Here is a 21,207-nt window from a genome sequence, read left to right as displayed (position 1 = left end):
TTTTTTTTTTTTAATTTGGGCAGTAAAGCAGGGAAATTAGGCACAAATCGTAAGTGAATAGCTGAGTGACTTTCCACAAAGCAAGCATGCTGATGTAGCCATTCACTCAAAAAATAAAACACTACCAGCTCTCCAGAAACCCAGAGAGGGGGATACTTCTTAACATTGGAGACAGTTGTTTTATTGAGGTATAATTTACATACAAAAATACACCATTGTATATTTTGATGAGTTTTGATGTGTGTATGTATATGTGTACACACATTATGTAACCACTACCTCTTGATTGTAAATCTAAAGCTATAGAACATTTCTATCACCCTAGAAAGCTACTTTGTGTTCCTTTCTAGTCTGTTCCACCCTAAAGGCAAGCACTGTAGTTACTTTCTAAAACTACTGTTTAGTTTGCCTGTTCAAGAACTTAGATGTAAATGGAAATGCAGTAGGTAGACAGGGTGATGATTTTAACTTATAAAGTGGAAGACTAGAAATACAGATCAGATTCTATTGAATCAAACAATATGGATGTTAACATTCTTTATAAAATTTTTCCTCCTGAGCTTTAAAGAGTAGCTCATCTCAACAAAATTCTAGTACCACTTCTTGAACTTTGTTACTATGGGAGCAGACCATTGTGAAAGGGGACAGTCTGTTCAAATGAGTGCTGTGTATCTAGCCCTATGCACCACACTTTGACTTTTCCATAAACTTTTTTCTCACTGTAGGAAAGTAAAACATAGAATTCAACTATAATTAGAAAATGAAGCTGGAAGTTTTTACTAACCTTCAGAATTAAACAATAATCATTTTTTAAAAAACCAGTGTTTCCTCTAGTACTTTGATTCTTTTATTATTTCTGCCACAGGAGACTGTGGTCTTTGAGGATCTGAGCCAATTCTCTGGTGTTTGTAACACTGTGCTCCTTGCTCTAATTTCATTAGGTCCGGGACCCAAGCCAGAAGCTTCTGCAAAGCCCCCTTCCAGACCCATGGATACCTATGACAACTTTGTACTCCCAGAGTTGCCCTCTGTGCCAGACACACTACCAACTGCATCTGCTGGTGCCAACACCTCAGCATCTGAGGACATTGACTTTGATGATCTTTCCCGGAGATTTGAAGAGCTGAAAAAGAAAACATAGGCCTGGTAAACCAGACAGCGTCCAGGTTCTGGGACTCGAGACTGAGCAGTTTCTTCTTGTAACCAAGAATCTCCATGAAATTCTGTTTCTTCTGTTAACCATCACTGAGTACACTCTTCCTCTGGGCTCTCTTCCTGCTCTACCAAACTCTGCTGCTCCTGAAGGACTAACAACTGGAGGACTCTGTGAAGTTGCAGCAGCTGGCTCTTGGCAGCCATGCTTATCCGTTTCCTGTCCATGTGATCCAGCTTCTCTCCTTGCCTGTCCCACGCTCTCTCCACAGGGGAGTGAGAAGGTGAAAAGTATTGTAGGGAGAGTACTCCATGAAGTGTCTCAGCCCTGTTCTGAGGTTCTAGACTTAGAAACACACCCCTCTGTACAAAGGGACTTGTGGTGAGATTCAAGGCCAAGGCATGTATTTTCTCACTCTAATATGAATGGGAGAGAGAGAGAAAATGGTTCATGAAGCCATTGTAACTGTTCTTGGAAGCTGGGTCCTCTCATTGACATATACACTACTTCTTGCTGCAGGGCACTGTCCCACCCGGATCCAGTTGGAAAGGTTATTTGGAAAGTTGAAGGCCTCTCTTAGTTCTGCTGGATTCTCAGGGAGCCCTCTGTGGCCTTTTGGCTTTGAGTGCTGTTTGCCTTTTAATCGAGGGCAGCACTGCATAAATTCCTGTTTTTCCCCATAGCATGGTTCTGTTGGATCGCACTACCGGCCAAGGAAGGACAGGCCACATACTGGGCAGACGTTACCATTCAAGGGTAAGGTGGACTTCCAGTAGCCTTAATAGAAATATTCAAGCTTCTTGAGTAGTGAGCTGGAAAGCCTATGGGTGAAGAGGGGTTCCTGTTTTCACTTGAAAACTTTGATTAAGAGAACCTTTAAAAACTGATCTCAGATAAATTTTTGGTGCCCTTATGGCTGTGGTTGTTTGCTGCTTTCTTCGATGGATGAGACTCTTGTTAAACTGTTTTGCCCCTCTAGCTAAGGCCATCTTTCCCCACTGGGGTGGCTTTAGGATCAGAAGATACGACTTTGACTTCTGTGTGGTGTATCTCTACATACTTGTTTCAAGGAACTTTAATATTTTTGATTGATTTGTATCTCATAGCTCAGAAGCTGATAATAAAGTTAAAAATTCTATGCCCTGCTTTCTCCATTGTTTTGGCTAAATGATGAGGGGCAAATGTGGATGTTAATGGAGAGTATTTTAAGCAAGTGACCCATATGGGGCACAAGCTAGACATTACCTTTGGCTCCCTGAGTAATATGGATGGATGCCTGTAGCAATAAGGAGCCCATTTCAGTCTCTATTTTAAGCCCAGATAGTATCTGTGAGTTGGCTTGGTTACTTCTCTGTGATAGGGCCCCCCCCAGTTAGCCAAATCTCATGCTTTTATCTTTAATTACAGTTACAGTGAGCTTACTTCTGACTCATTCATATTTCCCACCGTCGTCCTGGAACATGAGTGATGAGTACTTGCTCCTTGGCAGCAGAGCTGGTTTATCCTGTATCATTCTTGCAGTGTTGACCCTCCTGACAGTTCCGTAAGCATAAGAACTTGCAGCCAAGGGGATTTTGATTCTTCACTGACTTACAAAATTTAAAAAGTATATTATAAACATTTATAGTTTACACTATGCAAAGATCAGTATTAATATGCTAAGAAGTAATAAGCCAAGGTAGGAGGATTAAGATAGTCCATCTTTTAAAACTTCATTTGTCAATACCGATTGCTGTTACAGCTATTTGCTTACATGTGTTCTGGGGCCTCTGGATTCCTAACAGACTTGAGAGCTTCTGTAGCAACATGTCTGTCAGTGCAGCTTCTTTCTGAGTCTATTTGAAGACAAAAGGAGAAAAGCAAGCAAATTGAAATTGTTGCTAATGTTGGAGGAAAAAAGTGCCAAAGATATTTTTTTAAAACCAGATATAAAGTATATAGTAAAGATACTGTTCCCTTTAATGGTTTACCATCAGTCATTGGAGTGTTTCTGCTACTTAATAGTTGAGGGCCAGCTATTTATAGGACAGTAGATAGAGACCATAATGCAATATTGGTAAACTGGGTTTCCTAGGAAAATGGCTGGCAGAGCTATGGAGACTAATAAAGGGAACATGCTGATACTGTGTGTTATGTCAGTCTGTAATCTTTTGGCAGCTAAATTTGAGCTTTTCTAGTGATACAAAATCATGATATGGTTTACATTTCAATTACTGAACCATAGAGTTACGTACCTTAAGGGACTTTCTTTCTTTACCAAAGGACATAAGAATGGCAGATACAAAAAGGTTAATGATTACAAGTACCATCGAGACGACACTGGTGAGGATCAGAAAGGAGCCCAGGACTGGGTTTAAAGCAATAACCTGGAAAGACAATAGAACACTTCAGTTTAAACACTGACAGTTTAATTTCCACTTGAAAAATGCAAGTTTTGTGCTACTGTTTGGGATATATTCACATAAGAAGACATTTGTGTCTGGCAGAAACTTGGGAGAAAGGCAAAAATATTAAAAAGGAAAATACTTTTAAGTGGACAGAAGAACAAGAATGACTGACTCAATGGGTGTAAATAGTTGTACTTTCAGGGCTTTTCAAGAAGCAAACAGGTGAGTTGCAATGGAATTATAAGTGACTCAGCCCATGTGAGTTTTGGCAATTTTGGAAAATATATTTAAACATGGATGTTTCAATGAGTAGCAAAAGTATATCAGACTACACAGATACCAGAAGTGGTAATGAAAACTGTCTCTGCCATTCTACTCTGACAATAGGCGCATTCCATTAAAACTGAACAGGTTAGCCATAGAAAACTGGCTTTTAAGGTTTTTTTTTTCCCCCTCACTGTTATCTTTAAAAGTGTAATTACTAAATTTTGCCATTAGTTACTTTTCAGCACAAAGAAATCGTTTTCAAATTTAGGACTTACCAGAATGGTTTCTGTAACAGTTTTCTTTTAGTTCAGGTATTCTTTTTAACCAGTGATGATTATTTTCCTTTCGTATTGGCTCATTCATTGTTGCCATTGGGCACGATTTTAAAACAACCAACAGCTTAGAGGGTGAATACTTATAATAAATACCACTGTGATGGAAATCTATATGACAGAACATTTCCTAGTACCACCCTATATCTACTTATTAAAAGAGTGTAATCATAACAACTCCAAGTCAGCCAGATAGTTTGGGCAATCTCTGAGTTTGTAAGACTTTTCCTGGTAAGTAAAATCCATTTTTACTTTCACACTGTATGATTGTGACTAGAACAACAGCAACAAAAAGTTTAGGTGCTAACAAAAGTTTATTATTCTGATTGTTACTTCCTTAACTTCCTTTAGTGTGTGAAGTGTTCCAGGGGTGAGAGCTTCATTCTCCAGTGATTGGGGTTCTCAGAACCACAACAAAATATTCCACCCAAAATAGCAGTTATATCTTAGATCTTAGGAAGATGGTAACTTTCCACATTAGAAACAATGTTAACTTACTCATTTTAATTAATAACCTTTGAATTCTAGATTATTAGAATGATAGGCTTTGATGAAAAATCTTGCCGGTTTCACTAATTTGAATTGCAGTTTTTTCTTTCCTAATCAAATCTATATATGCTAATATTTGGGACCCAAAACCTCATTTGGGTTTCCCACTTTATTTTTTAGGTTGAATAGAAAGGGATTTGTGAAGGTAGTTCCTTGGGGAAAATAGCCTCTCTGAAATTAATGTTTTTTAACTATAAACAGAAGTATTGCAGTTCTTCCTGGGATTGTACCTCTAATTTTTAAGTTGCTTCCATTGCACTCTTTAAAGGGCCATTGAGAAAGCTGCAGCAAAGCATGTTAATCTAGCTAGGTATGGGAGCACAAGTTCGGGCCCCATGTCTTTGGTACTGGCACAGGAGAGGCTGCTTTTATAAGCAATTCTCCCCTTAGATATATTAAATCAAATAGAATTCTGCAGGGAAACCAGGATGAGGGTTTTCACCTCCTTGTAATGAGAGATTCCCATCAGGAGACCAACAACAGTCACTGCTGAGCTGAAAAGAGTTCGGTAGTCAGAGATGCTCCATCCAAACAGCAAGTTAAACTGAAAGGAAGATCGGACAGTTAGGGGGTGGAGAGCAGTGGAACAGACTGTAGTTCTTTCTGTGTTGAGGTGCTTGGTAATGGTGAGGTCAGTGGAGAACTAATGGAATGGAATTAAACTCCTTCGTAGCCATTCAAATTACTATACCTAAAAACTATATAAAATTCTTTTGTAATTACACAGTGTTTTTATATAAATTTGACTTTCATATCCTGTGAGCTAAATTTTATCCCTATTTTAGAGATGAGACAAACCACCTGAGTTTGTCGTACTGCTAGTTAACTATGGACCTACACAGCTAAATCCAGCTCTTACTCCACTATCTTCTTCAAAACTCATTGCCAGCTTGAACTGATGATTTTCCATTAAGCGACCTTTTCTAAAGGAAGCAACGTGGTTCCAAGACCATAGCACTTAGGAAAGACAGCCCAGACCCTGGGAGTGGGCACTTACAGCAATGGCATAGCCTGACAGCAGGATCAGGATGACCAGCAAGAAGCCCAGCACCTCGTCCCAGGCTTTGCTGAGTGTTCTCCCAATGACCTGCAGTCTGAGGTTTTGACGCAGCAGGTTCCATAGCTGAACAGTTGCCAGTAGAACCAGGAAGCCCATGAGGTGAATGACAGCTGAGTTCACTTTTACTGCCTCATAGAAGTTGATGAACCTGTACCAAGGAAAGCTGGCAGTTATTCAGCGTGAAGTGTATGCCATCATCAATTCCTGTGATGTCATTGTCTCCAGTGTGCCTGCTGGAAGTGCAGCAGCTCTGTAAGTTCCATTAGGTCAAATACTCGATGTTAGAATGCTGCTTTCCTTTATGGCCTCTTGACTTGTGACTTGATGGAAGAGCACTGGCAGAAGGCTGCATATTTGGTTGGGAGCTGTCCTGAAGAAACCTTGAAATGCAAATCCTGGCTGATGACTCTATATTCAGCCTCTGAATCTGGAGGAACCAAGAATCAAGGCCAGTCTCCTCCACTGCTCTGATTTGAATTTAACTCACCTCCTTTTGAGAGGAGAGATTTACCTAATGAGATTTGTCATTATGCTAGTCTGTTTTCTGTGAAAACACTAATTCTGTATCATTCTCTGACAGTAGAAAATTGATCCTCTAATAGGTTTAACAGTGCTGAGAGCAGAAAGATGATTAAACTGGAGGTGAGGGGTGTTACCAATTAAGTTTTACTGGTTTTTGTTTAACCTGTTAGGTTTTGTTATGTGAGAGATACATTCATAGTTTTGTGTTGCAGCACCTAGGTCACTTCAAAGACCCCCATAGATACTATCAAGCTAGCACTCAATCACAGTTCTTTTATTGTCTATGACCTGGGCCACAATGTCACACAGCAAGCTGGACCTCAGCTGCCAACACCATTCTAACTGCACAGACCCACATCCCTGCATAAAAACCCTTTATAAGGCCTTCCTGGGACACTGCCTGCGCCATACACAGATCAGTGCCCAGGCTTTTGACCACTGAAAGGTTAGAAAAGCACCACGTGGCAATACTTGGTCTGGGAAACAAATGCTCTTCCCCATGACAGACCAGAGAAGGTACCCAAAGTGGCACCAGACCGTCTCTTGGAATGAATGAGCTAATGGATGAACATCCCTCCCCAGAATGCAAACCCCTTTGGATTTAGAGGATGTTCTATGTGTTGTGATTTTATTTAAAGAATGATCATTTGTCATCTCAAAGCTTTATTCCTTGCCTAGAGTGCAAAATAATGACCCACTTCCAGGCCTTTGCTATGTGAAATGTAATTGCATTATCCTTTGATAAGCATATACCTAAGTACTATGAAGGCAGAAGAGCTTTTCAATATGATTAGCAGTATAAATGGTTTTTACTTAATTCTTTTCTCTGCTTTGGACGGTAGTCTGAGTTCTGTGTTTAACTCTGGTATTATATAAATAGAGATCTGGCAGAACAGTTGAGGAAGGGGGGAGTCAAAGAATACTTGTGTAATCAGCTAACTTTGGACATCGAGTAGTAATATCCTTTGCTCCTCAGGCTCCCTCTTACCTGTCCGGGTCACAGTGGTATTGTGCCATGTTTTCCTTATGTAGAGAGATAAACTTCATATCAAGCCCCAAGATGACAAAGCTAATGAGGATTATGCTCATGTCTAGAATGTTTCTTTTCCTAGTGAAGAACCTCCACCTCTGCTGTTTCAGCTGGCGACCCTAAACACAGACACCACAGTTAACCATTGCTTGTCTGAAAGGTTAGCTAGGCCTTTTTCCCTAGTGAAGTGTTATGAACACTGAAAAAGCACTCAGCCAGGGACTTTTCAAGTCCCTTACTTGGATACAAAGGGTTATAGTCTTGGTTCTGCTCTGTAGTCACTCAGAGCTGCTGCTTACAGAAGCGTTGGTCTACTCTAATACGACTTTCATTGGATACATTCATCTTTTTCTTGTTCAGTAAACTTAAGGATAAGTAATTTTTAAAAAGTTTCTAAATTAGTTATCAACCCTAAAAACAAAACACTGTGTTTGGCTTAAGATATATTCTCTTTTCGGTGCAGTCATCTGCATTTTTGAGTACTTGTTCTGTTGGTCATACCCTCAATCTCTTGCTAACACCTTGCACAAGGGCAATATAACTGTACAAAACATACTCTTTCTATAAATTCTTTAACTCTTGAAAATTGAAAGAGCTACTTGATGGAAAGTCTGTAGCTTTAACTGAATCCAGGCTTCAGGAAAGGCTCAAAATCATAGCCATAATCCTGATAACAGCTCACTGTGGAGCTCCCCAAATAATACCTGGTGACCTTGAGAATTTCTTACACCTAACATTTGCAGCTTACCTGTATGAAGACATAGTAACAGACTAGAAGATAATAGATGACTTGTGAGATGATAGACCAGGCAAAGTCCTTTGATGTCTGAAGAGAAGTTAGTACGTCCAGTTTTACAGAGGTGAAGAAAGCACCTGAGAATAACAAAGAACACCTGGAGTCAAGACCCTTTAAAATTTTTGCCCTCTTCCCTTCCAACTCTGGCTTTGAGATAACCCAAACTGGTCCTGTATCATCAGTCTCCAGTGTTCCACAATCTCTGCACTCTGCTTATTATTTCCTCTAGAACTGTCATGAATATTAAATGGGGTCATGTATGCAAAGCTATTGGAGAAATGTGCTGATTGCACTAAAAGTCTATAGAGGGAAAGGATTATACTGTTGATCCACCTAGTGGGCAGTGTCAATGGCTCTTAACTGCTGTTACAGGTGTAACTCTTACCAAGTGCTGCAGAGATAAATTAACTAAATTGTACTGTTGCAAAATCATGTTTCAAAGAATTGATGACTGCAACGTAAAATGTGGGGAGAATGGAATTAAACATAAGCATGGTTCGTTTGTTTGAAGCTATTCAAAATACATTTCAAAAATGAGTATGATATAAAAATGCTTTGAGCCTTTTCAAATTTAGACACTTTCTATGTGTAAGGTACTAATAGCCCATGAATACTACAAGTATCCCATGCATACTCAGATATTTATGAGGACAGACTAAAAAGCTTCAGACTCCACCTTGAAGGACAGTGAGATTGGTAATGTTTATAAGATCATGAAATGTCTTATGAATATAAACTTCATAAAGTCCCAAAATGTTAGAACTAAGATGCACCACTTGTAGTAGAAAGTACATTTAACAACAAAAGGAATTCCTATTTTACATAGCTAACTCTCAAGACTAGGATGTTCCCCATGTTTATTTTACCTCATTCTAGGGGTAGTTACTAACCATAAAAACCCTGTGAAGACTCTCAGAAAGTCTTCATGTTTCATTTAGAAATAAGTATAGCAAAAACGGTCAACTGTATGTGGGTCTGGGAGGAAAAAAATTCTGATTAGAAGTAATTCCTGGTGGTGGTAGAAGGACACTTGTGAGCAGATTCTGGGGGGGAGAAGAACGGAAGGAGAGGAGAAGTAGGATTAGGCCAGACTTCCTGTTAAAGGTAGAGGAATTGAATTTACCAGTTTCCCTCCAATCCCATACAAAATGCCACGTTGACAGTAAAGGGATAAAAAATGACCCAATAAAAGATAAAGAAGAGAAGGGCAGATGAGAGTTACAAACTGTTGGAAGCTGGAAAATAGATGAATGACACTGTCTTACCAGATTCAAGAAAGCTAAAACTAAGCCAGCAGTGCAGGAAATCCAGAAGCAAGCCACTTCTTACCACAAAACCCTAAAAAGGCTGAGAAGTTGGAGGCATCGAGTACCTCCTAGTGAAGGTCAAAAAGAACTAAAGAGTTAGGGGGATTGACTGCAAGTTTGGACATAAGCAATTAAATCCCAGATTTCCTCTCTCCCCTTCACAACCATATATTTACTACCCATCCTGCCTTCCACCATCCCCAAGACTATAAAGGCTTATTTCCTAGTTGTGTTGAACTAGAGAGAATCTCAACTCAGGACACCAGGTACATCTGCGAGTAGTGGTCTGCTGGAAAAGGGAATTCAGGGAAAGTTTATATATTGCATAGTGAGACCCTTCTCACTGCCCTTCTCTCAACTGGCACTGAGAAGTCTAACAGGCTTGTATCTTCAAGGCATGAGTTTGGAGCCAGAGCTCACTTTCTCTCATGAACACACCAAAATCACAACTACAGAACAACCATTAATAAAAAAGACGAACCTACTAGAAGAGATCTTCCATAACTAAAGACATAAAGAAGAAACCACAACGAGACAGGTAGGAGGGGCAGACTCGTGGTATAATCAAATGCCATACCTCCCTGGGTGGGTGATCCACAAACTGGAGAATAATTATACTGCAGAGGTTCTCCCACAGGAGTGAGATATCTGACCCCCATATATCAGGCTCCCCAGCCTGGAGGTCTGCCACTGTGAAGAGGAACCCCCCTCCCCCGCAAGACTATTTGGCTTTGAAGGCCAGCAGGACTTAATTGCTGGTGTGCCATGGGACTAGGGGAAATAGACTTCACTCATAAAGGACACAAAAATCTCACATTCATTGGGACCAAGGGCAAAAGCAGTAATTTCATAGGAACTTGGGCCAGACTTACCTGCTGGTCTTGAGTCTCCTGGGGAGTTGGGGGTTGCTGTGGCTCACCTTGGGGATATAGACACAGTGGCGGACATATCAGAGAGTATTCATCTACAAGAACTCCTTCCTGGAGGCAGACATCTTGGTTGGGTCATTAGCACCAAGACCTGGCCCTACCCAACAGTCTGTAGGATCCAGTGCTGGGACAACTCAGGCCAAACAACTAACTGGGTGGGGATGTGTCCACATCAGCAGACAGGCTGCCTATAGACTTCCTGAGTCCACAGCTGCCTCTAGACACACCCCTAGACATGGACCTGCCCACCAGAGGGCCAAGACCCAGCTCTACCCACCAGTGGGCAGGCAGTGGCCCCTCCCTGCTGGAAGCTTGCACAAGCCTTTAGACCAGCCTCATCCACCAGGGGATAGACACTAGAAGCAAGAAAACTATCATCCCACAGCCTGCAGAATGAGTCTGCAAATGCAGGCCATACTCTACTCTAGGACCAGCTGGCCTCTGGCCTTTGGGTTATGAGAAGGGAGTGCACTGCTAGGATGCATAGGACGTATACAGAGAGCCACTTTTCCAAGATCAAGAAACATAACTAACCTACCACATACATAAAAATAGAAATTTAGACAAATGAGGTGGCAAAGGAAGATGTTCCAGACAAGTGAACAAGATAAAATTTCAGAAGAACTAAGTTATGTGGATATAGGCAACCTATCTAAGAGCTCAGAGTAATGATCATAAAGGTGATGAGAAAACTTAGGAGGAGAATGGATGCACAGAGTGAGAAGGTAGAAGTTTTTAACAGAAAACATAAAGGAGCACCAGAGCTGAAGAATACAATAGCTAAAATGAAAAATACACTAGAAGGAATCAACAGTTGACTAATGAGGCAGAAGAATGGATCAGTGAGAGATGGAAGACAGAATGGAAATCACTACTGCAGAACAGAAAACAGGAAAAATAATGAAAAGAAATGAGAACAGTTTAAGAGACCTCTGGGACATCATCAGGTGCATTAATATTCACATTACAGGGGTCCCAGAAGGAGAAAAGAGAAAGGGTCTGAGAAAATACTGGAAGAGAGAATAGCTGAAAATTTCCCTAACCTGGGAAAAGAAACAGTCACCCAAGTCCAGGAAGTGCAGAGTCCCATATAGGATTAACCCTAAAAGCAATACACATAGACATAATGTAATTACAGTGACAAAAATTAAAAAGAATATTAAAAACAACAAGGGAAAACAAGAAGTAACATACAAAGGAACTCCCATAAGACCATCAGCTGACTTTTCAGCAGAAACTGCAGGCCAGAGGAGAGTGGCACAATATATTTAAACTGATGAAAGGGAAAAAAACTACAACCAAGAATACTCTACCCAGCAAGGCTCTTGTTCAAATTTGATGGAGCAGAAGATTTACAGACAAGCAAAAGCTAAAACAATTCAGCAACACCAAACCAGTTTTACAGCAAATGCTAAAGGAACTCTAGGCAGAAAGGAAGAGGCCACAACCAGAAATGAGAAAATTATGAAGTGGAAAAGCTCACCAGTAAAGACAAACATATGGTAAAGGTAGGAAATCATCCACCCACAAACTAGTAGGAAGGTTAAAAGACAAATGTAGTAAAATCATCTGTATAGACAGGAAGCAGTTAAGGAAAATACAAAACAATTAGATGTAAAATATGGTATCAAAACAGTAACGATGAGGAGAGGAGAATACAAATTCAGGGTAGTTAAAATGTATTTGAAATTGAGATCAGCAATTTATATACATGACTGCTTTTATGTAGACTGCTATACCAAAACCTCATGGTAACTAAAAACCAAAAACTACAATAGTTATACACATAAAAAAAGGGATCCAAACATAATGCTAAAGGTAGTCACCAAATCACAAGATACGAGAACAAAAGAGGAAAAGGGGGGAAAAAAGATCTACAAAAACAAATCAAAAACAATTAACAAAATGGCAGTAAGAACATATATATTGATAATTACCTGAAATGTAAATGGACTGAATGCTTCAACCAAAAGACACAGACCAGCTGAATGGATACAAGAAGACCCATGTATTTGCTGCCTAGAAGAGACTCACTTCAGCTCTAGTGACACATACAGACTGAAAGTGAGGTGATGCTCCAGTGAAGACATATAAATGGCCAATAGGCACATGAAAAAATGCTCAATATCACTAATTATCAGAGAAATGCAAATCAAAACTACAATGAGGTATCACCATACCAGTCAGAATAGCCATCATTCAAAAGTCCACAAACGATAAATGCTAGAGAGGGTGTGGAGAAAAGGGACCCTTCTACACTGTCGGTGGGAATGTAGTTTGGTGAAGCCATTATGGAAAACAGTATGGAGATTTCTCAAAAAACTAAAAATAGACTTACCATGTGATCCAGCAACCCCACTTCTGGGTATCTATCCAGAGGGAACTCTTAATGCAAAAAGATACATGCAACCCAATGTTCATAGCAGCACTATATACAATAGCCAAGACAAGGAAGCAACCTAAGTGTCCATTGACAGATAACTGGATAAGGAAGTTGTGATATATTTATACAATGGAATACAACTCAGCCATAAAAAAGAATAAAATAATGCCATTTGCAACAACATGGATGGACCTAGAGACCACCATCATTCTAAGTGAAGTAAGCCAGAAAGAGAAATAAAAACACCATATGGTATCACTCATATGTGGAATCTTAAAAAAAAAAAAAAGGGACACTATGAACTCATCTACAAAACAGAAACAGACTCACAGACTTAGTAAACAATCTTATGGTTACCAGGGAAAGGAGGTGGGAAGGGATAAATTTGGGAGTTTGAGATTTACAAATGTTAGCCACTATATATAAAAATAGATATTTTAAAAGTTTCTTTTTTATAGCACAGGGAACTATGTTCAATATCTTGTAATAACCTTTAATGGAAAAAAATATGAAAATGAATATATGTATGTATATGCATGACTGGGACATTGTGCTGTACACCAGAAACTGACACATTGTAATTGACTGTACTTCAATTATAAAAAATGTGAGATGATGGAAAAAAGTATTCCATGCAAATGGAAATCAAAAGAAAACTGGAGTAGCAATACTTATATCAGACAAAATATATTTTAAAACAAAGACTGTTACGAGATAAAGGACACTACATAATGATCAATCCAAGAAGATATAACAATTGTAAATATGTATGCACCCAACACAGGAGCACCTCAATATATAAGGCAAATGTTAACAGACATAAAGGGAGAAATTGAGAGTTACTAAATAGTGGGGGACCTTAACATCCCACTTACATCAATGGACTGATCATCCAGACAGAAAATCAGTAAGGAACACAGGCCTTAAATGACACAACAGACCAGATGGACTTAACTGATATTTACAGAGCATACCATCCAAAACCAGGAAATACATATTCTTTTCAAATGCACATAGAACATTCTCCATAATCGATCACATACTGAGCTACAAAGCAAGCTGTGGTAAATTTAAGAAAACTGAACACACATCAAGCATCTTTTCTGACCACAACGCTGAGATTAGAAATCAACTACAAGAATGACTGAAACATTGTGCTGTACACCCAAAACTGACACATTGTAACTGGCTATACTTCCAAAGAAAAGAAAAAGCAACTAGAAGAAAAAAAACTGCACAAAACACAAACATGTGGAGGTTAAACAATATGCCACTTAAGAACCAATGGATCACTGAAGAAATTAAAGAAGAAAAATTTAAAAATACCTAGAAACGAAAACATGACAATCCAAAACTTGTGGGATAGAGCAAAAGCAGTTCTAAGAGGGAAGTTTATAGTGATACAAGCTTTCCTCGGGAAACAAGAAAAATCTCAAAAACAACCTAACCTTACAACTAAAGAAACTAGGGAAAAAAGAACTAACAAAACCCAAAGTTAGTAGAAGGAAAGAAATCACAAAGATCAGCACAGAATTAAACGGAGACTGAAAAAAAAAACCCCCAGAAAAGATCAATTAAACTAAAAGCTGGTTCTTTGAAAAGATAAACAACTTTAATTTGAAAAGATACATGCACACCAATGTTCATAGCAGCATGATTTACAACAGCCAAGACATGGAAGCAACCTAAATGCCCATCAACAGCTGAATGGATAAAGATGTGGTGTATGTATGTGTGCGTGTGTATATACATATACACATGTATACACATACATACATATATAAATACACACATACACATATGTACATATAAAATATTACTCAGCCATAAAAAGCAATACTGTCATTTGCAGCAACAGGGGTGGACCTAGAGAATATGATATTAAGTCAGTCAGAGGACAAACATCATATGATATCACTTATATGTGAAATCTAAAAAATGATATTAATGAACCTATTTACAAACCATAAATAGACTCACAAACATAGAAAACAAACTATGGTTATCAAAGGGGAAAGGGGTTGGGGGAGGGACAAATTAGGATTTTGCAATTAACATACACACACTACTATATATAAAATAGATAAACAACAAGGACCTACTGTATAGCACAGGGAACTATATTCAGTATCTTGTAATCATCTATAATGGAAAAATTAACAAGCTCAGAAAATTACAAAAAGTGAAGGAGCAGGAAAAAACCAAACCTAAAATATCCTTAGAGTGTTGAGAGGATATTGCATCCATAAAAGAACAAGAAACTAAGAAACATTATAAGAACAGACAATTTTTAGAAATTAAAATATTATAAAAAATTCAACAAGTGGTTTGTAAATTGAAGTAATCTCTGAGAAATTAGAAGGAAAAGGTGGAAAATTAAAGCAACAACAAGAAAATCAGAGGGTCAGTGTAGGATTTCCAACATCAAAATGCTAGGAATATCAGAAAAAGAAAACAGAAAAAAATAGAAGAGAAATTAAAAAGAAAATGCAAGAATATCTCTCAGAACTTAAGGACACATTTCCCAATCAAAGGGCTCACCATGAACTCCTTTCATAAAATTCTAAAAACCCCTGAGAGTAGGAGCATCATACTTCTTAATAGCAATACGAGAAGCTAGAAGAAAATGGAGTTTTACTTTTTAAAACTCTGAAAAACAACTCTATGCAGACAAATTAGGAATCAAACGTGATGAAAGGAAAAAAATTCGGACATGTAAGGCTTCAAAAAACTTACTTCCCTTGCACATTTCCAGGAAGTTACCAGAAGTTGGGCTCCAACAAAATGAGAAGCCAAGAATGGAAGACATGGGATTTAGGAGAAAGGTGATCATGTAACAGAGAGATGAGACAGTGAAGGAAAAGTTCAGGATAAGAGCTCTAGAGCAGGCCTAGAGAATAACCAGTTTGGACTGTACCAAAAGAATGGAGGGCCCTAAGAGAGTGTCTCCAAGAAAAAGGTAAAATGATAGGTTACTTGATACTTTGAACAGAATGAGATTTTTACTTAGAAGAGTCTGGAGGTGAATTAATGACAGATACATGTAAAGCCAAGCACAAAAAAAAAAAGAGATAAGAGGGAAAAGAAAAAGTTGTGAAAGAAAGGAAATTTAATTGTCAAACAAGGTTCATCTTTGAAAAATAATTATATAATCACAATAACAGAAATATTCAATATTAAATTAAGCATAAATTATATCACTATATTGGAAGAATGAGAATTACTATATCCGGAGAATGTTTTTATGTGTGTATGTTAGGATATGTGTGGGTATAAGAAAGTCGAATTATCATAAAAAGAAAGGGATACTGTCTAAAACAAAAATTCATGAAATAGCTACTAAGCATGTTAATAATTTTTAAAGTCCAAAGAACCAGTTAAAAAGCAGAAAGTGGCTGCATCTGGAGAGTAGGAATCAAGCAGGGATGAAGAGAATTGCTAGTTTTTGTCTTGAACTATTTGACTTTTAAAATTACATTTATATGCAGTAACTTTAAATAATGTCTTGTAATGGCAGAAGATAGAGAAAGAAATTAGGTCTTCTCCTGAGATACCCAGGTCACAGAGGAAAGAGAACAGGCCTTCATACCTATATTGCTGGACTCCAAAATCAGGGTCACTACACAGAACAGGTTCACATTAGCATTGAAGACCACAAATTCCACAAAGAGGCCTTTGGTGTAACGGTCTAGCCAGTGGCTCTGTTCAAGCTGCTGCAGAACTCTGGGAAGACAAGGAAAGGCCAGCTACTTTCTCCATTTAACCCTGCAGACGAGGAAAGTGCCCTGGCATTTCTAGTATCACTATGTAACAGGTGAGAAGCTGCATTTCCCAAACTGGTTTACCTGTAAAATATTTATGATTCCAAATGCCCAAACTTTCACTAATGTTAACGTGAATATAAATTTAGAAGACGATAAAAAATGAGTTTTCACGATGGTATTAACACCAAAGTTAAAAGTTCAAGAGAATATACTTGGCATTAAACATGTGAGGTAGAATTAATATTATATGCATTGTAAACTACCTCTATTTGAAATGTTAAATGCTACTCTTAACTAACAGCTATTCAAGTGTAAGGAGTGGAAATGACGTTTGGCTGGCGTTACATTTTTTGAGCAGTTAATTTCTTGCTGTAAACTTAAATGAAGAGATAATCATTTTAATTTGGGCTTTTTCATACACAGTGACAGAGACCCTCAGAATTCATATACAATACAGTCTAAGCCTCTTCTGATAATTTGTTTGGCATTTGAATTTTGATTTGATCATGGCTCATGAAGGGCAACATTTCCTCTCACATTTGAAGAGTACAGTTTGACCAAGGTAGAGTTATTTGAGTTCAACTGCAGCTTGAATTGAAGCTGATGTGTTTTTCCAGATGGGAGAAGGAAGGAAATTTGGCAAATTGGCAAAACAAAACATACCTGTAGTTTGAGACTGAGCCTGGAATATTTAAAGATACATTTCCTTAAGAATCTAAAATAAAAATGTCTACAAGTGTCACAGACAGTATAGTAGCATTATAGTAGCTGCTGAAACTACTCAAATGGGTCCTTAACTCCTATTTGTCCTAAGAATGGACAGAAACAAATATCTTGGTCCTCTTGTTCAGGGTTCAGGTTCACTCACCTCATTGCAGTAGTGGAATTTCTTCCAAGTCTCACAATGTATCCTCCTCCTGAGTAAGTGGCAAATTCCCCTCGGATGGGATAGCCACCCAGTGTCTCTTGATTCTGATAATGCCAAATGCTGTCTGATTTTGTGTTGTTTGTATCAGGGGGTCCCCAGTTAACCCCATAGTTCTCTGTATCCTCCTGATCTTGGTGAAATGACTTCACTTTTTCTTGGGGAGGCACTCGAGTTGGAAAGAATATGGCACCAGGAATGCGAATCTGACGAAGCAGAACATTGCCCAAAAGAAACGAGTTCCCATCAGTAATAAATCCTAATGAGAGAGTACGGAAAACTGTTTAAAAAACTGACTCATTAAGTTAGTAACAAAGAAAGGCATATTTTCAAAACTTTTTTGGGAGAGTTGCTAGTAAATACAATCAGATCAACAAAAGAAAATAGATATTTCTAAAAGGATATGAAGTTATCACAATTTGTAAATAACATAGATGATGATCTAAATAAATCTGAGAATCAACTGAAAAATATCAGCAAGACAGTGGAACAGGCGATCCCCTGCTTGTATCTCCCCTCAGCAATAGTATTTTGTCAGCAATCTATAGACAAAAGTGCCTCTGTGGGAACTTTGGGATCCAGGTAGGGGATTGTGAAACCCCAGTGGACTTCAAGACTAACAAGAGCTATTTTGAGAACCCTAGTTCTCCCCCAAGGGAGGTAGAGAGCTCCCTATCTCCTCACAGTGCCCAGGTGTCTGACTTACCAGTTGTAGTCCCGGCTACGGATGCAGAAACAGCTCTGTGCCCCTGTGGACATGGCTGCAGCCCCAGTTGGCCTTGGTGCTGCTCCCAGCACCACAGACCCATACAGCCACTCCCACCCATGCCCCAGTTAATAGACCTGCAGACCTCAGTCCCAAATGTGGACCATTAAGTGGCCCACGACCCAGCTCCAGTCCCTCTCAGCCATGGTCCAGAAGCCCCTGACCTCAATGGTCTGAAACAAGAAATCAACAACAGGAGCTCACAGAGAAAAAAAAAATGTGACAATGAGTGTGTATATGTCCATGTATGACTGAAAAATTGTGCTGAACACTGGAATTTGACACAACATTGTAAAATGATTATAAATCAATAAAAAATGTTAAAAAAGGAGGAAAACCAAAAAATTAACAAGTACTTAGAAATTAAACAACATGCTCCTGAACAACCAATGGGTCAAAGAAGAAATCAAAAAGTATCTTGAGACTAATGCAAATGGAAGCACAAAAGTCATACCAAATCTTATGAGATGCAGCAGAAGCAGTTCTTAGAGGGAAGTTTATAGCAGTAAATGCCTACATTAAGAAAAAAGTAAGATCTCATATGAACAACCTGAATTTACTTTTTAAGGAACTAGCAAAAAAAAAAAAAAAAAAAGAATTGAGCCCAAAGTCAGAAGAAATGAAATAATAATGATTAGAGCAGAAATAAATTAAAAAGAGACCAGAAAGACAATGGGAAAATGTTTTAAAAAAAAGAAAAGAGTTGGTTTTCTTGAAAAATAAAACTGACAAGCCTTTAGCTAGGCAAACCAGGAGAGGACCTAAATAAATAAAATTATAATGAAAAAGATATCGGGTCAAGATGGTAGGACCATGAGCTCACCTCTCCTCATGACTACAATGAAACCACAACTGAATGCTAAACAACCATTGAAGAAAGACTGGAACCTAGTGAAAAAGATCTGCAACTGGAAACTTAAAAGAGGGAAAGAAAGCAGGATGGTAAGAGGGGCGTGCTCGCCATATAATTGGGCCCCATACCCCCTGGGTGGGCGACCCACAAGCTGAAGATTTCTTAAGTTGTAGAGCCCCCCCCCCAAAGGAGTGAGCGCTCTAAGCCCCACATCAGGCTCCTCATGTCAGGTCCTGGCATTGGGAAGAGAAGGAGACCCTAGGACATCTGGTTTTGAAGGCCAGTGGGGCTAAACTCCAGGAGCCCCATGGGACTGGGGGAAACAGAGACTCCATTTGCTTGAGAAGTGTACACAGAAACTCATGTGCACCAGGACCAAGGGCAGAGGCAGCGATTTCATAGGAACCTGGGCCAGACCTGCCTGCTGGACTTGGAGAGTCTCCTGGGGACGTGGGGGACGGCTGGAACTCACTCAGGGAACATAAAAGCTGGTGGTGGACATTTCGAAGTATTAACCTACACGAGCTTTCCTGGAGGCTGACATCTTAATTGGATCATTAGCACTAAGACCCAGCCCCACAGCCTGTAGGGAAGCCTCAGGCCAAACAACATACAGGGTGGGAACACAGCCACACCCATCAGCAGACTTCCTAAGCCACAAAGGCCTCTAGACACAGCCCTACCCACCAGAGGTCCAGGACCAAGCTTCACCCAGAGGTGGGCAGGCACTGGCTCCTCCTGCCAGGAAACCTGCATAAGCCTCTAGTCCAGCCTCATCCACAGGGGCAGATACTAGAAATAAGAACACAATAATCCTAAAGCCTGTGGAAGAAACCCACAAACACACAGAAAGATAGACGGTATGAGGCGGCAGAGGAATATCTCCCAGGACAAGGCACAAGATAAAATCCCAGAAGAAATAAGTGATCAGGAGATAGGTAATTTATCTGAGAAAGAGTTTAAAGTAATGATGGCCAAGATGTTCAGAGAACTCAAGAGGAGTATAGATGCACAGAGTGAAGTTTTTAGCAAAGAGTTGGAAAATATAAAGAATACCCAAACAGAGTTGAAGAATAAAATCACTGAAATGAACAATACACTAGAAGGAACTGGAAATAGACTAAATGAGGCAGAAGAACGGATAAGGGAGCTAGAAGACAGATTAGTGGAAATCACTACTGCAGAACAGAAAAAAAGAAAAAAGAATGAAAAGAAATGAGAATAGTTTAAGAGAACCCTGGGACAACATCAAGCACGCTAATATTTGCATTACAGTGGTCCCAGAAAGCAAAGAGAGAGAAAGGACCTGAGAAAATTTTTGGAGAGATAATAATGGGAAACTTTCCCAACTTGGGAAAGGAAACAGTCACCCAAGTCCTGGAAGCACAAAGAGTACCACACAGAATCAACCCAAAGAGGAACGCACCAAGGCACATAGTCATCAAACTGATGACAATTAAGGATAAGGAGAAAATATTAAAATTAGCAAGAGAAAAGCAATAAATAACCTTATGGTTAACCCTTCTATGCTATCAGCTGATTTTTCAGCAGAAACTCTACAGGCCATAAGGGAGCGGCATGATATATTTAAAGTGATGCAAGGGGGAAACTTACAACCAAGAACACCCTTTCCAGCAAGGCTCTTGTTCAGAACTGATGGAGAAATCAAAAGCTTCACAGATAAACAAAAGCAAAAAGATTTCAGCACCACAAAACCAGCTTTATAACAAATGTTAAAGGACCTTCTCTAGTCATCAAACCATAAGAAAAGAGAACAAAAAGAAGAGAAAAAAGAGAGGCCTATAAAAGATGGCTTTGGCTATTTGGGGTCTTTTGTGGTTTCTTATAAATTTTGGAATTGTTCTGGTTCTGTGAGGAACGTCATGAATATTTTGATGGGGGCTGTGTTGGATCTGTGGATTGCTTTCAGTAGTGTGGCCATTTTGATAGTGTTGATTCTTCCAGTCCAAGAGCATAAGAAATCTTTCCATTTCTTTGTGTCATTTTGGTTTTCAGAGTATAGGTAACCTCCTTGGTTGGGTTTGTTTCTAGGTATTTTGTTATTTTTGATGTAATGGAAATGTCTCTGCCAGTTATAAAATTCTGGTTCTTGAGGTGGAAAAAAAAAGTGAATGAAGGGCTGCAAATAGCAAAATATACTTCTTTTTTATGGGTGAGTTGTAT

The 21,207-nt window shown here is 39.1% G+C and overlaps 2 protein-coding genes across 3 annotated transcripts in view; one reads left to right on the top strand and one right to left on the bottom strand.

Moving 5' to 3' along the window:
• IST1 (IST1 factor associated with ESCRT-III) overlaps positions 1–2,291 on the top strand; it is a 33,676-nt gene extending 31,385 nt beyond the window's left edge. For both annotated transcript variants that reach the window (XM_072967664.1, XM_006199713.4), the window contains one exon: positions 942–2,291. In XM_072967664.1, the coding sequence (XP_072823765.1) occupies positions 942–1,141 (200 nt within the window). In that variant the 3' untranslated portion in view covers positions 1,142–2,291. The remainder of the gene's footprint in view (positions 1–941) is intronic.
• Positions 2,292–2,429: 138 nt separating this feature from the next.
• Positions 2,430–21,207, bottom strand: part of PKD1L3 (polycystin 1 like 3, transient receptor potential channel interacting) — a 65,763-nt gene continuing 46,985 nt past the window's right edge. The window contains 6 exon segments of the mRNA XM_072967657.1: positions 2,430–2,982; positions 3,388–3,519; positions 5,131–5,232; positions 5,686–5,896; positions 7,259–7,419; positions 8,049–8,173. Coding sequence (XP_072823758.1) covers positions 2,866–2,982; positions 3,388–3,519; positions 5,131–5,232; positions 5,686–5,896; positions 7,259–7,419; positions 8,049–8,173 — 848 coding nt within the window. The 3' untranslated portion in view covers positions 2,430–2,865.

The sequence above is a fragment of the Vicugna pacos genome, chromosome 9 (assembly GCF_048564905.1).
Source record: "Vicugna pacos chromosome 9, VicPac4, whole genome shotgun sequence".
Classification (NCBI taxonomy): domain Eukaryota; kingdom Metazoa; phylum Chordata; class Mammalia; order Artiodactyla; family Camelidae; genus Vicugna; species Vicugna pacos.
The sequence above is the reverse complement of the archived record's forward strand: the minus strand, read 5'-3'. Positions and strand labels throughout refer to the sequence as shown.